The sequence below is a fragment of the Microtus oregoni genome, unplaced genomic scaffold (assembly GCF_018167655.1).
Source record: "Microtus oregoni isolate MIOR12 unplaced genomic scaffold, Mior012 000038F_ref0000394, whole genome shotgun sequence".
NCBI classification, from domain to species: Eukaryota; Metazoa; Chordata; class Mammalia; order Rodentia; family Cricetidae; genus Microtus; species Microtus oregoni.
This window is the reverse complement of record NW_024543097.1, coordinates 23131998-23148893: the sequence shown is the minus strand read 5'-3', so window position 1 is coordinate 23148893 and position 16896 is coordinate 23131998. Positions and strand designations below refer to the sequence as shown.

At 51.2% G+C, this 16896-nt stretch overlaps 1 protein-coding gene across 1 annotated transcript; it reads left to right on the top strand.

Moving 5' to 3' along the window:
* The first annotated feature begins 336 nt into the window (after window positions 1-336).
* LOC121433437 (calpain-10) lies at window positions 337-13567 on the top strand. Its single transcript, XM_041631852.1, has 12 exons — window positions 337-612; window positions 3779-3910; window positions 5533-5729; window positions 6619-6836; window positions 8798-8939; window positions 9850-10016; window positions 10212-10474; window positions 11206-11408; window positions 11552-11813; window positions 12523-12722; window positions 12879-12924; window positions 13190-13567. Exons 1-12 carry the CDS (start codon window positions 472-474, stop codon window positions 13217-13219), a joined length of 2001 nt encoding a protein of 666 aa, XP_041487786.1. The 5' UTR covers window positions 337-471; the 3' UTR covers window positions 13220-13567.
* The last annotated feature ends 3329 nt before the right edge of the window (window positions 13568-16896 follow it).

Sequence of the window (16896 nt, the reverse complement as noted above, 5' to 3'; positions counted from 1 at the left end):
GATCAGTGTAGTACGCTGGGATCGCGCTGCGTGCTGGGGTAGGTAGCTGGCAAAGCGCCCTGAACCAAAGCGTCTTTTCAGTTTCCTGTGGTCTCCTAGGCCTCGAGTTCAAGCGACTGCAGCTGCGCCGTCTCGAGAATAAGACATAAAGCTCTATCAGAGTAGCGCCGCCGCGAAAGAAGCAGAAAGACAGAGCTAACGCGAGAGCAGACCCTGCGAGTCCCGCCCCCCTGGACTTGGAGCTGAGGCGCAGCGCGTGCGCGATTAGGCAGCTGTGTCACATGACCTGAGCAGGGCGCCTGGTTGGCTGCAGTTGGGTTACCTGGACAACGGAGCCTGTGGTGCCGGGCGGGTCAGCACTAGTGGGTCTCGCGGGCTAAGCTGACCAAGTTTGCAGCGACGGTCACGCACACACGCTCCCGGGCGACGACCGAGTCCACAGGCAGCAGATGGGAGCCCAGGGCGCCGAAGATGCGGGCGGTGCGGGCCGAGACGCCGGCGCGGGAGCTCTTCCGGGACGCCGCATTCCCCGCCTCGGACTCCTCGCTCTTTTTCAACTTGTCCACACCTCTGGCCCAGTTTCGGGAGGACATCACTTGGAGACGGCCCCAGGTGCATCCGGTTTTCTCGCCTGGGCGGGTGTTGCATATAAGTTTCCCGCAGAGGTGGGGCTCTGGGGTTAGCAGGACCCGCCGCTGCCTGCTCTGGTAGTTCCTCAAGCCCACTCAGAAGGATGTGCTAGCAGACCCTGAGGGTTGAGATGAGGTAGCTCCAATTCAGGAGGTTGGAAGCAGTCTGATGGTTTGTCTTTTAGATTTTGTTTTGGAGTATTTGTACCAAAATATAGTACGACCCAAAGTCAGGTAATAAGGGAGTTGTTTTAATATGAATATTAGAAGCAGTAATTCCAGATCCCACCACCTACATACTTTAACAAATCCTTCTTCCTTTTTAAAGTGTGCATTGGTATTTTACCTGTATTCATGTCTGTGTGAGGACGTCGGAACTGGAACTGCAGTTACAGACAGTTGTGAGCTGCCATGCGGATTCTGGGAATTGAACCCAGGTCCTCTGGGAAGAGCAACCAGTTCTCTTAACCGCTGAGCCACCTCTCCAGCCCCGACAGATCTTTCTTGGCTTTGTACTTTGCTTACATTTCTTTTAGTAGCTCCTGGCGTTGGGGTATGAACACCAAGAGGTGGCACAGAACAGGGGCATGGTTGTGTTTAACTACACTGGGAAAATCTAAGGGGCTGCTGTTCTTCTCATTACTCCCTTAAATGGTACAGGCAGGTAGAACTATGTATTATAAATAGATATGAAAGTTCTAGTCCCCAGCCAGCAGATGCTGGATCGACTGATCAATTTATTGCAGATGTATTCAACTGCACAATTTAACTTTCAGGAGCAAATCATTTGATTGATCCAGAAGCTGAAGGTGGAGCTGCATAAGAACTGGCAGAACACCTGGTCATTGTAGCAGGCACAGCCCCACTTTCCTGATTCTCCCCAGCCTTCATCAGTGTTGGTCACTTACTGTGTCCACACGGATCTGCACCTCACAGCAGTGTCGCCCTCTCATGACCTCAGAGAACTGTGGTAGATGTTTTTTGGGACTTCGTGCAGCTAAAATGGATGCCCAGGCCTCGTGGTTTTAGTTGGTGTTTTTAGATGTGGCTTATTTGCTAAACAAGACTGCCCAGAGAACAGTCTGGCCCACATGGATATAGTGCTACTGTATCCATGACAACTGGATGGATGCCATCCCTTCTATAGGCTGTACTGCCTGACTCAATGATGTTGATAAGCATCCTGTTTTTTTTTGGGGGGGGGCACGCTGAGAGTTTCAGGTTTTAGATTTGTTGTTGTTGTTGTTGTTGTTTTTAATAACATAAAAAATGGGTTTTACGTGTTGGCTCATAACCATTTGTAAGTCCAGTCCCGAGGAATCCAACAGTCTCCTCTGGCCTCTGAAAGCAATAAATGATAGAGTCAAGCAAAACACTCGTGCACATCAAGTACAAACTAATATATGAATTTCCAGTGCCATGAGAGACCTGTGAAGGGTTTTCAGTTAAGGAGTAAGTGTGCTGGAATGTTTTAAGAAACTTGCTCTTTAGTGGCTAGGACACAGGGATAATATCTTTCTGTTTTTTATAGTGTAGCCATGTGAGTGTATCCCTCTTTATGATTGTACCAACAGTAGTAAACAAGACAGAAAAAGAACATTAAGAAAGAAGCTCACTCCTGGGAGGGAGATGGTCATCAGTGCTAGAACGCAGGCTGCCCTTTTAGTAGTGCTGGAAGTTGATCTCAGTGTTCAGATTGGCCTGACAGCTGGGTGGAGGGGGCTTTGCAGTAGGCAGCTCTGAGAATGCTTTGGAAGGAGCGCCTGCTTAAGTAAATGTCAAAGTAGAAATCAAGAGTGGGTTCTTGGGCCATGAAACAGCTCAGCCGATAGTCATTTACTGCCAAGACTAATGAGCTAGGTTTGATCCCTGAGCCCACATGATGGGAAGAAGAGAACCCACTCCAATAAGTTGGCCTCTGGCCTCCATACTCATACTGTGTCACAAGCAAACAGGCATAATTTGTATAGATAGATGAAAACAAGAATGACTTCTTGATTCCTGACCAGAATGATAGGTGGGTGGTGGTCCTCAGCAGCCAGATTGGCCTCCCTTGTTCAGGTGGAGGTGTCAGGTAGATGGGGCAGAAGATCAAGAAGGGTATGATAGATGGGATAGATGGTTTGTGGTCCAGCTTGGGAGAGCCACTCAGTACCTGGCATAGGGGTAGAGCAAGGGTCTTGAGACTTAGTCTTAAGTCTTCGTGTATAAGTGTGCAAGTGAGCACCCTAGCAGGTAGTCAGCAACAGGTGAGATGCCGCAGGCGGTGAGGGAGACTACCAGAGGTGCATGTGACAGACATCATAGAAGCTGATGGGAGCTTCCATGCGCTTGAGAGTCGGGGGCCAGCCAGCTGTTCTGAAAATTACTAAATGATAGGACATGGCCATTAAATTTGACATCACAAAGGTGAAATTGAGGCAGTTTGGGGACATGATTGACTGAGGAGCAAGAGCAGACTTTGATGAGAGTGAAGGGCAAGGACAAAAGGGTTGGCAGTTTCTCTCAGAAGCTGTCATTGAAGGGAGCCTAGAAAGGGAATTCAGTGCTGCTAGATATTAATTCTGTCCTGTTAGCATGCTGGTGTGGTCTGCCCCAGGAGTGGAATGCCTGAACATACAGAAGGAGAGGGTATAGCAGTACAAGTCCAGCTCCAAGGTAGCAGAGGGTGGATGCCCAGTGGCTTCTGGGAAGTAGGAGGACAGGTTGGTAGCTCAGGTGTGTGGGCAAAGGGGATGAGGATGTTTTGAGAGACAAAAGGGAAGATATGCAATTGTCTGTGGATGTGGGAAATTTCCTTTGTAGACTTTAACACAGTAGACTTTCTAGCAGTGTAGAGCACCCGTTTGATATTTGTCACCATGAATTTATGAAGTAGAGCTAGTTTCTAAACTTAGCTGTTTCAAAAAGGGTCATCCAGAATTGAGGTCTTGCAGATAAGGAAAGTATGTAGAGATATTTGTAGGAGAATTGTAGCCAAGGAGGTACTAGAGGGTAGGGGTGACGGAGGGTAGCTTCCCCTTCCCTTTTGGGCCAGAAGCTTAGATAATCAGAAAGCGCCTCCATAGCTTGCCCTGGATTCACGTGTTCTACTCTTAGCTTAAAGAAAGAGTAGCCGCAGGCGAGCTAACTGGATGCCTTGCTTTCAGGAAATCTGTGCCACACCTCAGCTGTTTCCAGATAACCCATGGGAAGGACAGGTGAAGCAAGGGCTGTTGGGGGATTGCTGGTTCCTGTGTGCCTGTGCTGCCCTACAGAAGAGTCAACACCTCCTGGACCAGGTATGGGCCACCTTAGGCTTCTCCCAACTTGAGTCCTTCTGCCTGCACAGGACAGGAAGTTCTTCCAATAGCAGGGCTTGCTGCAGCACATTTGTGACTGCGCAGCATGGGTGGAGGGAAGGTTAGGGCACCAAGACGGTGACCCAAGTGTGTCCTGTTCACCAGTCTGGAATCACCCACACATTCAGGACACAAAAACAGGCCAAGCTGGCAGGTGAAACAAGGTCAGCAGAAGTATCTGTGTCTCTGGTTTGGAATTTATTTTCTTTACTGGATTGATTTCTTTATTTTTTCATATGTAGGCTTTAAATACCAATAGGGAAAAGGTCATTGGAGTTGTCTTCTGATACTGGCAGACTCCATAAGAAAGGCATTGTGGGTTTTCTTCCTTACAGAGCTGCCTGCTTTAGGTTGGCTCATTGTTCAGGGTTTTCAGTTAAGGCAACAGTATTGAGGTAAGTAACCCGTTTATGGCTTCTCTTGTGTCCTGGGCTAAGCTCATCACTGTTGTTAACTCTTCTCAAAGCCTTACTGACATCTAACTTTCCTGTGAAAGGATGCTGATGCCTTTGTTACCGTATTTCCTCTGCTCCTGAGTGTTGGAGCCAGCACCACACTAAGTCTCCCTAGGTGCAGAGCCTGCTTTTGCCTAGCCAGTGACTGGCCAGTTTGGGGCACATGGCTTTGAGAAGCAGGAAGGGCTGCTAGGCTTATGGCTACCTGTTACAGCCAGGTCTGTTGAGAACTGGGTTACAGAATCGGGGTGTGGTGGTGCATACTTTTAACCCCAGCACTCAGGAGGCAGAGGCAGGTGGGTTTCTTGAGTTTAAAACCAGCCTGGTGTACAGAGCAAGTTCCAGGATAGCAGGGCTACACAGAGAAACCTTGTCTCAAAAAAAAAAAAAAAAAAAAAAGATTGAGTTACTGCCAGCCAAAGCTTTGAATTCAGGTCAAGTGCTTATTTGGGGCAGTAAACGTGGTTAGCTGTAAGCTTTGGGGACTTGAGTTATTTATGTGAAAATCTGGATTTTGTGTTCACTGGTTGAGTTTGTTGTGACATGGCCATATAGACCTGGCAACCAACAGAGCCGAGCCCTTTACTCTGAGTGGGTGCTCATGTAGGGCTTCTGTTGAAGCCACTCTTAGGATACTGAGGTGCACAATGATCCTCATCTCTGAGGTGTCTGCAGTGCTTCTGTGAGGCCACATTGTTGGGATGCTGAGGAGCACAGGTGTTGGTGGTCCCTCAGCTGGCCCGTCAGGTTCTGCAGTGTTCTATTGGGGTGCTGAGGAGCACAGGTGATGGTGGTCCCTCAGCTGGCCCATCAGATGTCTGCAGTGCTTCTGTTGGGATGCTGAGGAACACAGGTGTTTGGTGGTCCCTCAGCTGGCCCGTCAGGTGTCTGCAGTGCTTCGTTGGGGTGCTGAGGAGCACAGGTGTTTAGTGGTCCCTCAGCTGGCCTATCAGGTTCTGCAGTGTTCCATTGGGGTGCTGAGGAGCACAGGTGATGGTGGTCCCTCAACTGGCCCATCAGATGTCTGCAGTGCTTCTGTTGGGATGCTCAGGAGCTCACCAAAGCTGATCTCATACTGTGTGTTTGGCCTCTCCTTGTGCACGTTAGGTTTTCCCTCCGGGACAGCCAAGCTGGTCTGACCAGAAGTATCGCGGTTTCTTCACCTGTCGAATTTGGCAGTTTGGACACTGGGAGGAGGTGACCATAGATGACCGTCTGCCTTGCCTTGCTGGGAGACTCTGCTTCTCCCGGTGCCAGAGAGAGGATGTTTTCTGGCTTCCCTTACTGGAAAAGGCATATGCTAAGTACGTATGGTATAGAAGTGGCAGGGCCAGCCAGGCTGGGTGGCATCAGTAGTTAGACTGTCCCCAGAGGCCCATCTCCTCTTCCCTGGGCTACAGAGCACTATGCAGTCCTCAGGGTCTGGCAGCCAGTCCTGTGGGTCTTGGCATGGACACTCTGCTTTTTGGACTATGGTTTCCCCTCCCTGCTCACTCTTCCCATATTTCCCAGCACTCTGCTGAGAGGTCCTCCTCATTCCTCAGTCCCAGCACAAAGATGCCTCCATGTATGTTTCTGAACATTCAGGACAAGTGGTTCGTTGCCAGTTTTAGGGGAGTCAGGAGCCTGGTGTGGAGCAACACTTGCTTATCACAGTCCTGCTCTCACTGCAGTCCCCAGTTAAAAGCTGTCCCTCCTACATAGTGTTAGGCTTCTGAGGGAGGCTGGCTAATGGGCAGGTGTCTGAGGGAGGCTGGCTAATGGGCAGGTGTCTGAGGGAGGCTGGCTAATGGGCAGGTGTCTGAGGGAGGCTGGCTAATGGGCAGGTGTCTGATGGAGGCTGGCTAATGGGCAGGTGTCTGAGCAGAGGTACTCAGGGCTAGCAGAATATCGATATTGGGGCAGTGGAGTTTGAGCTTCAGAGATGGAGCCTCTATGGCCCCTTGTCTTGTCCTTTGCTGCTCACACTAGAGAAGAATGGGTCTGAACCTGGGCAGAGAACAGTAGGGCCATAGCAGATTTGACATTAATAGATGAGTGAAGATGTGATACGAAGCAGAGGAGCAATCCAGGTGCAGTGAAAGGGTGGCTGGAAGGTGCTTTGGAGATGTGATGGATTGTGGGAATAGAAGCAGCAGGAAGCCCCCAGTAGAAAGGCTTATATTATATACCTCCTATGCTTGTGATTTCCAGGGTCCATGGATCCTATGAGCACCTGTGGGCAGGGCAGGTGGCAGATGCCCTGGTGGATCTCACTGGAAGCCTGGCAGAAAGGTGGAGCCTGAAAGACATAGTGGGAGCCAGTGGCCAGCAGGACAGACCCAGTGGCCGAGAGCAAAGGACTTGTCGGCAGCTGCTCCGCCTGAAGGACCAGTGTCTGATCAGCTGCTCTGTACTCAGCCCCAGAGCAGGTACAGCCTGTGGCCACAACTTTTTTCACCATGAGCTTGTTATAGAGAAGGAAGTCTGTCCCCAAGAGGGCTGTCTTGGGTTTGTGTGTGTCTATTGTCCCTCCTTTAGAGAGAGGTGACCGTCTAGAGAAGTTCTTTCATCTAGAGCAAGGCAGGAGCTAATTTATATCCCCTGTTGCTCCTAGACAGCTTAGGCGCAGTAGCAGGAACAGTGTCTAAGCTGACCACGCCATCCTCCCTGACCAGCTGGTGACCAGCCAACCAAAGTCCAAAGCCATTTTCTATCGTACTTACATATTTAGGTTCATGAAGGAAAGTTTGTATAGAAAAATAAGAAGAAAGAAAAGGTCACCCAAATAAAACTACTGTAAGCCCCTTGCAACTCTTTAGTACCCTTTTTGAGTTTTCTCCTGTGTATACAACCTTGTCTTTTTTTTTTTTTTTTTTTTTTGTCGTATACCACTTTCTATGTTATTATGGAAACTTTGGAGTATCTTCCTCCATTGCTGGGCTTGCTGTGATTTTCTTGATCCTTCCAGCAACGTTGGATAGTTCAGATCCTTTTTTGTTTTGTTGTTGTTGTTGTTGTTTTGTTTTTGGGGGAATCATGCTTGCTTAGAACTAAAGTAGGTCTCCTGCCTCTGATGCACAAATGTTGAGACCGCTGGCAGTATATTGCCCGACTAGATTTTCTGATAATAATAATACTATAGTGAACACCTTTATAATTTACTATTCACATTTCAGAGCATTTTCTATAACTGGTTTAAGAATCGGGACCTCAGGTGCTAGGAGATAGCTCAGTTAGTCAGGTGCTTGCTGCACGGCCTGAGGACTGCAGTTGGATATTCAGCACCCAGGTCAAAGGCCAGGCATGCCGATGGATACTTAGAATTCCAACTCTGAGGAGGTGGAGACAGGAGGATGCCTGGGGCTTGGTGTCCATCCAGCCTAGTTGAGTCCGTGAGCTCCAGGTCCCAGTGAGAGACTCTGTCTCAAAAAATAAGGTGGGCAGCTCCTGAGGAACAATGCCAAGGCTATCTTTGACCTGTACACATGTGTATATGCACATACCCCCTCACATACACACATGTATACACAAATAAATAATTAAGTATGACTATCAAAATAACCCAAAACTTGTTGGTAATCACCCTGGCCAGTCCAACAGGGAAGAGTTGGCAAGGCTGGGATCCCCTCAGCAGGGTGTGTGTTCACTGTGGCTCACGCTGGCTCCCTAAACCTCCCTCCTTGACCATCAGCTCCTTGGAACTGTTGATGCTGGGTGACTCTGAGTGGGATGGCTGATTCTTGACACTTCTGGTTTTGGGGAACCCCTTTCCCTGGCAAAGAGCTGCTGGGGCTCCTGAAGCCTGAAGGGCTGGGGTTGAGAGGGACACCAAGAATGATAGCTGCAGAGCCTTTGGGAGTAGAGCTATGGTCACAGTCCTCCTGCCTTCTCTGGCTGCCACCCTCCCTGGAATAGCACTTCTTATCTTTCACATAAGGGCCCTTTGTTTTGTGGTCTCTGGCCAGGTAGAATTCCTTTTGGCCTCAAGTCCTCAATGTTGACTTCTGGTTCACGTGTTCCTTCTCCATCTGGCTTTGCCTAGGGGAGGCTTCTTTTAGCCATTGATTATCTTAGGTATGTCGGTGACAATAATGGTTTCATACTTGATAGCTGGCTCTGCACTGGCACACGTGGTGAAAATTGAGACCCAGTGGAAGGAGTATTGTGTGAAGCAACAGTCCTTGGTGGCAGTGAGCCAGGGCCCAGCTGTTGGCCTTTCCTGGCACAGAATGCCAGTGAACACAGCACGTAGCTGGCCTGTGTTTAGGAACAGAGCTCCTTAACTCTGTGGAGACCATCTCCCACAGGCAAGAAAGCAAGGATCTATTTGTCCTATCCAGTTTGGGGCCTGGTAATGCTAGCCCTGCACATGACTGACCTGGTCCCACAGGTGCCAGGGAGCTCGGGGAGTTCCATGCCTTCATCATCTCAGATCTGCGGGAGCTATGGAGTCGGACTGGCCAGGATATCCTCCTGTTGCGAATTCACAACCCTTGGGGCCGACGTTGTTGGCAGGGCCTCTGGAGAGAGGGGTGAGTACCAGGTGGGGGCTGCATGTGTGAGGAGGGGTTGATGCTCTGAGGGCAGTTATGCCGCAGTGCCCATCTGGCCTGGTTTGTGCTCATATCCAGCTGCCAGGATAGTGCTTTCTTTCTTTCTTTTTTTTTTTTTTTTTTTTTATTTTCGAGACAGGGTTTCTCCGTAGCTTTTTTGGTTCCTGTCCTGGAACTAGCTCTTGTAGACCAGGCTGGCCTCGAACTCACAGAGATCCGCCTGCCTCTGCCTCCCGAGTGCTAGGATTAAAGGCGTGTGCCACCACCGCCCAGCAGTGCTTGCTTTCTTATGGCAGAGCTTACCCAGCACCTGTCTGCACCCCCTTGCTTTGTCTAGGTCTTGGAAGACTGGGGTCCTACAGTTTGTTTGTTTGTTTATTTTATGATGCTTTATCTTGGGTACCCATAGGATAGTGAATGCCTGGCCTGGGGTTTTGGTGAGTATGGCTTTGAGGGTGGCCCTCAGATAAAGTCCTCAGCTCAGTTTTAAGACCCAACTAAGCCAGAATCCCCTTGAGGCCTGAGAGGTCTAAGGCTCTTGGATCCCAACTCCCCTCTGCGCCCAGGCTGGGTCTGGTGCTGCTGCTAAGCAGGGTAGCACTCTACTCAAGTGACAGCTCCTTCAGAGACCAGAGAGGCTGGACTCAGGTGTGAGGGCCTTAAGAAGGCAAGTTCCCAGACGTGGGGTCCCCCCGGGAAAGAGGGGTTCTGATGGACAGTCAGCACAGAGAAGGCACTTTCTATAGATCACTTCTAGCAAGGGAGTCCTGTGCAGCTGGCTATCCAGGGTTTGGCAGGAACTTGGGACTCTCCACCCCCCAGGGTCCCACTTCCCTGTTTGTCTGTTGATGTTCCACCTTGAACTGTACTGAAATGAGATTTTCTGCAGGGGTGAAGGGTGGAACCAGGTAGAGCCAGCTGAGGCTTCTGAGATGCTGGCACAACTCCAGGAAGGAGAATTCTGGGTGGAGGAAGAGGAGTTCCTCAGGGAATTTGACGAGGTCACTGTTGGCTACCCCGTTACAGAGGCTGGCCACCTACAGAGTCTCTACACAGGTAGGACCCTCACAGGCTGGCACACCAGCGACTGGGTACAGCCCTTTCTGCCTCATGGACTGAGGACCTGGAGAAGGGGAACAGATGGGATCCTTAGAGGGTGGGCTGCCTGCCACGTTTGTGCTTGCCTTGGCCTGTGGATGTAGCCTAGCCAGCAAGGTCCTGTCACAGCTGACTCGTGTGCTCTCCCACTAGAGAAGGTGCTGTGTCACACACGGGCACTGCCTGGCGCCTGGGTCATAGGGCAGTCAGCTGGAGGCTGCCGGAACAACAGTTGCTTTCCCTGCAACCCCAAGTTCTGGTTACGGCTTTTGGAACCCAGTGAAGTGTGTGTGGCTGTCCTTCAGAGACCCCGGAGGTGCTTCAAGGGCCAGACCCGGGCACTGGTGGGTGCCGGTCGTGCGCCAGTGACTCTCCCCGGCAAGGACTACCAGGCTGTGGGCCTGCACATCTGGAAGGTAACTCCATCTACTGGCCTCATGATGGAAAGGCAGGCAGCCATATTGGAGGCCTGGGTCCCTAGCAGCACCTGTCCTTTTCCCATGTCCTCTGGCCACAGGCACCTCTGATGTACTGGCAGAGGCAGCTGATGCAACTGATTCGAAGCCTGCCCATCCTACCCCTGAGGTGGAGGCTAGCCTGATGACTACAATCCCATCTTCCCTGAAGGAAGTTTCCCATTATACTAGGGCTGCTGCTTGCCTTGTGTACTCCAGCCTAGCTACCTTCCCCTGGCTCCTCCCTTACAACCTATACGTGTGCAGGGTTGTTTTATTGTCGGTCTCAGACACACATTGTTTGGTCGGTTCTGTGAACTAGTATCTGTTTCCTAGAATGGGTCACTGAGGAGCTGCCACTTGCTTACTCAGTGGCTACCTTTTGTTCATTGTTCCTTTACAAGTGTGACCTACCTCATGGTCGTTTCCTCCTGTAAAAAAGTTGCTGGAAAGTACCTTCTCCAGCATTCCCCAGGCTGCACTGGCCATGGGCCATTTTGAACATAGTACTAGATTTGTCTGTTATGCACCTTTGAGGGAAGCCCTGAGTATTTTGAACCCTGGCTTAAAAAGGTGGATATTATGGGCTGTCTCCTGGGAGCATTCATTGCCTGAGTGGTGAGGAGCAGAGAGGCAGAGGCCCAGTGTATTAATGTGAGTCTCCTTAGAGTCTCCTGTGTCCGATCATGCAGGTAGAGAAGCGGAAGGTCAGCTTGCCCAGAGTCCTGTCTTCACCCCCGGTAGCTGGTACTGCATGCCATGCCTATGACCGCGAGGTCCACTTGCGCTGTGAGCTCTCCCCAGGCTACTACCTGGCCGTCCCTAGCACCTTCTTGAAGGATGTGTCAGGGCAGTTCCTGCTGCGAGTCTTCTCCACTGGGAAAATCTCCCTCAGGTGAGGAGCCAGTGCTAGCTGGGCTTCCTTCAGCTGGGCTGAGGCCTGGCAAGGAGCAGGGGTGCACTCGGTGTGAGGGTAGGACTTGGGCAGGTTCCTCTGGACAAGGCTGCCATTGCCTTCTGTGCTTGTCTTCCCATCAGTGCTGTCAGGCTGGCCACCAAGGCTTCATCACCTGGAACAGCCCTGCCTGCAGGCGAGTGGGAGACTGTGCAGCTGCGGGGCTGCTGGAGAGCTGGCCAGACAGCCGGGGGCAGCAGGAACTTTGCCTCTTACCCCTGCAATCCCTGCCTCCCCTTCTCCGTTCCTGAGGGTTCTGGTCCCCGCTATATCCGCATCACCCTACACCAACACTGCCGACTCAGTGACAGCCAGCTTCACCCCATTGGTTTCCACATCTTTCAGGTGAGCCAGGTTCCAGGAGAGGCCAGCTGCTGTGACACAGGGGCTGGATTCTGTCATTTGAGCCTGTTAGTCCAGCTGACTGGCCTCAAGAAAGACTCACTTGGAAGTTCAGAGTCCATATTTGCTGGGGTTGTCTGGCGCAGTTCCCCTGGCTCTGAAACCAGACCAGGGAACACACTTAGTAAAGTTTGAGTTGGAGAAATGGGAGGAGAGAGAGGGAATATGCTAGAGATCCGGGGTCATAGGCTACAGATTCCATGATGGCAATAATGAGGCTTCCCTCCTATGAGGCTTTGTTCATTTTGGGGCCTCATTTCCCAGTGAGCATTGGCTAAGTGTGTGTTGGGCTGCATCAGGATTCGTTGTAGTGAGTGGAAGCATGCATGCCTGGATTGCAGGTGACATGGGGAGGAAAGAAAAGGAACTTTGCATTAAGAAGGTTCTGTTGAGGGTGTCAGTACATCACAACAAGCTGAACTCTTGGAGTCCTGAGTCAGGCCACCTGGAACTCTGACGGGGCCTCTGGCAGATGTGGCATGGCTCCATGGCTTTTGTCCTGGCAAAGGGGTTTAATAAACAGCTCGAGGACTGAGAGCTTCAGCTACTCCAGCTGACCCTGGGTGCTATGCCCTCAGCTGGTACCGTTCAGAGGGAGAGCACATCATGCCATCCTGTGTAGGCCTTCATGCTGATTGCACTGTTGCCCCAGGTTCCCGCGGATGGTGAGAACCAGAGTGCATGTTCCCTGCTGCTTCAGGAGCCGTTGCTAAGCTGTGTACCACATCGCTATGCCCAGGAAGTGAGCCGCCTCTGCCTCCTGTCAGTGGGGACCTACAGGGTTGTGCCCTCCACCTACCTGCCAGATACAGAGGGTACCTTCACAGTGACCATAGCAACCAGAATAGACAGGTAGGACTCCAGGTCCTCAGCACTGTAGCGCTTTCTTCCATGTGAGTCTCCTATGGGCTTTGGGGCTCCTTGCTGGTCTAAGCCTGGGATAGGGCCTGGGTCTGGTGGGAGGTGTGTAGGGCAGCCTTAGGGGCTGACCTGACATTCTCTCCACAGGCAGTCCATTCACAGCCAGGAGATGCTGGGCCAGCTACTCCAGGAGGTTTGTATGCAGTACCCTTGCCTAGGTTGGTTCACCTACCTATGTCTCCTTGGTGGTCTGGGATCTTAATTCCCTCATCCTCCTCCCAGTAGCCTTGCTGCAAGTGGCCTCTATCTGACATATAAAATGCTGTGACCCCCTCATAAAGAGTCACAAGGCAGAGCTTTCAGGGATTTGGGAGCTGAGACTGAGTCTTATTCTCAGGTATTTAGAAGGACAGTGGGGAGCAGAGGGCAGGGCCCAACCTTACCTTCTCTCCCTGCAGGTCTCCTTCATGGCAGTAATGAAAGCCTGACTGCTGCTCCCTGACTCAGCATGTAGGCACATCTCCAGCCAGCTGTGAGCCTAGGGCTGCCTGTGGATCTGGAGAAGAAAGTAGGGTGCTTTGTCCTGGATAGAAGACATCTCGGAGTCCAGTGGGTGCTGTAGTGGACTAGGACTCCCAAGTGACATCTTCATTCCTCAGCGAAGACCAGGAGATTCCAGGTGCCCAGGCCTGCCAGGAAAGGCTCTGCAGAACCCTCACGCCCTTCTTGATGTCAGGAGCCTTACACCAGGCAGGCAGCTGGTGACAAATGTTGAAAACTATTTATTACTTGAAATATTTTTAGGAATGACTTTATAAATAAACATGAGTAATTTATGAATTGGTCTTGTTTCACAAAGCCCAAGGTCAAATTAGCATCCTAGTAGTCGGCTGCACAACTGGGAGGTGCCAGGGGGTGAGGGCAGGCAGCATGGGCTCTGGAGGAGGTAGGGAATTGAAAGTGAAAGATTTCGGCATAGTTTTAGCATCCTACTTTGGCCTTCCTGAGCTGCGATCTGTGCCTGTGTGATACTCAATTCCAGTGATGTGCTAAGGGTATTGATCACTTCCTTAAGTCAGTCCCAGTTAGATAATTGGGGTTGGGATGGCTGCGATGAGTGTGCCTCCTGGACTTGCACAAGCTAATCTTTGCTGGACTGTTGCAAACTGCCACTCTTGTGGCCTACTATGGCAGGCTTCGTCAACATAGGTCATACCCACAGGCCTGTTGGATACCTGAACAGCCTACCTGCCTAGTACCCAGCCATGGAGGAGAGGTCCAGAATTTCTGTTGGTGGGGGGACTTCTGATCATATTGATGTGGACAACAAGTGTCCTCTTGTGGGCCAGGTCTTTGGACTGTATCGAGGTGCTTCCTTCTTCATCCTTAATTGATTTGCTTGGTCAAATGTCTGACTTGTGGCCCTCTACATCGCCCCTGTTGATAAACCATAACTTCCTCAGGCAGCTATTTTCGGTGCCACTCTTATTGACAAGGTCTTTCACCTCACTTGTCTTCTTTAGAATTGGATCCCACCGTCCTTGCTATTTCCACAATCACCTGGCCTGCAGGACTAGCTTAACTAGGGTGGGAGTAGGCCCGAGGGCTTGGCAGCAAAAGACCTGGTCTTTCCTTTAAAAGTAACACTTGAGGGCTTCGATAAAGCTGGACAGCAGCCGCCAACAACTGCTCCCTCCACAGCCATCCGTGTCGTCCCAGGAACCCCTCTTTAGTCTGCACCTAGACAGTGTGCTGAATCCATCTCATCCCCGTCCATGCTCACCTTATTCAACCTAGACAGTGTGCTGAGCCCATCTCATCCCCGTCCATGCTCACCTTATTCAACGTCACCTAGACAGTGTGCTGAGTCCATCTCATCCCCGTCCATGCTCACCTTATTCAATCTAGACAGTGTGCTGAGTCCATCACATCCCCATCCATGCTCACCTTATTCAACCTAGACAGTGTGCTGAGTCCATCTCATCCCCATCCATGCTCACCTTATTCAACCTAGACAGTGTGCTGAGTCCATCTCATCCCTGTCCATGCTCACCTTATTCAACCTAGACAGTGTGCTGAGTCCATCTCATCCCCGTCCATGCTCACCTTATTCAACCTAGACAGTGTGCTGAGTCCATCTCATCCCCGTCCATGCTCACCTTATTCAACCTAGACAGTGTGCTGAGTCCATCTCATCCCCATCCATGCTCACCTTATTCAACGTCACCTAGACAGTGTGCTGAGTCCATCTCATCCCCGTCCATGCTCACCTTATTCAACCTAGACAGTGTGCTGAGTCCATCTCATCCCCGTCCATGCTCACTTTATTCAGCGGCACCTGTACAGTGTGCTGAGTCCATCACATCCCCGTCCATGCTCACCTTATTCAACCTAGACAGTGTGCTGAGTCCATCTCATCCCCGTCCATGCTCACCTTATTCAACCTAGACAGTGTGCTGAGTCCATCTCATCCCCGTCCATGCTCACCTTATTCAGCGTCACCTAGACAATGTGCTGTTCTAGGAGTGTCACTAGACACTCCCCTCTTCATGTACACGTTATTCAGCAGCAGAAAATAGCAATTGGATTAGATAGGACAATCACTCTGGTTAGGCCCTGCTGTCTCCTCATTATCTATTATGAACCCTTGCTCTTTGTGGGTAACGGGTAATCCAGTTCCACAGCCTAAATTGTCACTTTTTTTTTTTTTTTTGAGAAGTACACAGCAGAATGGGATTAGGGCAGCTCGTTTGGGTAGAAACAGAACTCTCTTTGAGACACTTGGGCAGCCCCAGTCTCAAATTTAAGGTCTTTAGAAGGATGAAGGCCTGACTGAATGTTCCTCATGGGGCTGAAATGCTTGACCTTGGGGTTCCAGCCAGCTCTGTCACCTGGGCAAGGCTGCCTCAAATGTAAGATCCACCCTAAAGACCTGTATTGCCACAGCGGGCCTTCCCAGGGGTTCCCCTCCAACTGCTCCCTGAGCTAGCATGGTTATTATTTGCTGTCCCTTCCCCTCTCAACAGTGTCTGTTTTGGTAGTTCCAGGGACATCTGAGGATGACTCTTGAGGGAAGCCCTCTAGTGACAGTTTACAGGAAAGGCCCCTGGAGCGCCTGTCCCCTCAGGATGCCCCAAGGAACATATCTGAGCCTCCACCCAGTGGACTTTTCCCACCTCCAAGAGCTATCAAAGATCTCTTAGGGGTTGGAGGCATCTGGATCCCCACACCCTTGTCCACTGTTCGACGGCTACTGTGCCTCTCACCAGCGTCACCACCGGCCAGTCTTCCATGACTCCTGAGGGAGGCCTGAGGACTCCCACGGAACAGGCTGCTGCTCCTCAGTGTGGTTCACTCTCATGACCTCCAGGAGGCGCACTGAAACTGTGGCCTGCTCTTCAGGATCATGGGACCATTTCAGCTAGATCCTGCCAGCCTACCTTCCATGATCTGAGGAGCCCAGCTCAGGCAGGGGCTAAGCGAGCAGCCACCAGGATGTTATTTCTCAGGGTAGCCCTGGTTTGGAAGGGTGAACATAGGCTACTGTTAAAGGGCAGGTGGGAAATGGCACCCCAAGGCCATGGGGTCACCACTGGGGTCTAAAAGCCTGCCCCCCCCCTACCCCCAAGTTGGCACCTTGGGAAGTTGGCTGGGATACAAGTGGAGACTGCATGAGGGGCACTAATGTTTGTGGTGGTTGGTTAGAGCCAGATCCCACCAGCCTGAGTATGCCAAGCCCTGTGGTGGCCTGGCCTGCAGGACTGCCTTAACCAGGGTGGGAGCAGGCTTGAGGGCTTGGCAGGATCTTGTCAGCCTGACAGGGTTTAGAATCGCCCAGGAGCACCGTGAGCATGTCTGTTTTCAGAAGATTAACTGAAGTGAGCAGGCCCAGCATGAATGTGGGCATGCCATCCCGTGGGCTGGGGACCCAGATGAACAAAAGCCCACTATCAGAATCTGTCCCTGTTTCCCGACTGCAGATACCGTGTGACAAGCTGCCTCATTGTCATACATTGGCATCGTTACGTTGCCCACCACGAGCCAAAATCATATTCCATCATGGCAATGAGAAAAGTAGCTAATACAGTGACCTTATAAAAGGGACCTTAGAGAACCTCTTTACCGCTCCACCATATGAGGCTGCAGCTAGATGACCAGCCGTGAA

Bases quoted from the DNA above. Each gene is read 5' to 3' on its own strand.
- LOC121433437 (XM_041631852.1), top strand. From the start codon at position 472: ATGCGGGCGGTGCGGGCCGAGACGCCGGCGCGGGAGCTCTTCCGGGAC. The intron at 3,911-5,532 runs GTATGGGCCACC...TGTGCACGTTAG, and splicing joins GTCAACACCTCCTGGACCAG to GTTTTCCCTCCGGGACAGCC. The intron at 12,925-13,189 runs GTTTGTATGCAG...CTCTCCCTGCAG, and splicing joins TGGGCCAGCTACTCCAGGAG to GTCTCCTTCATGGCAGTAAT.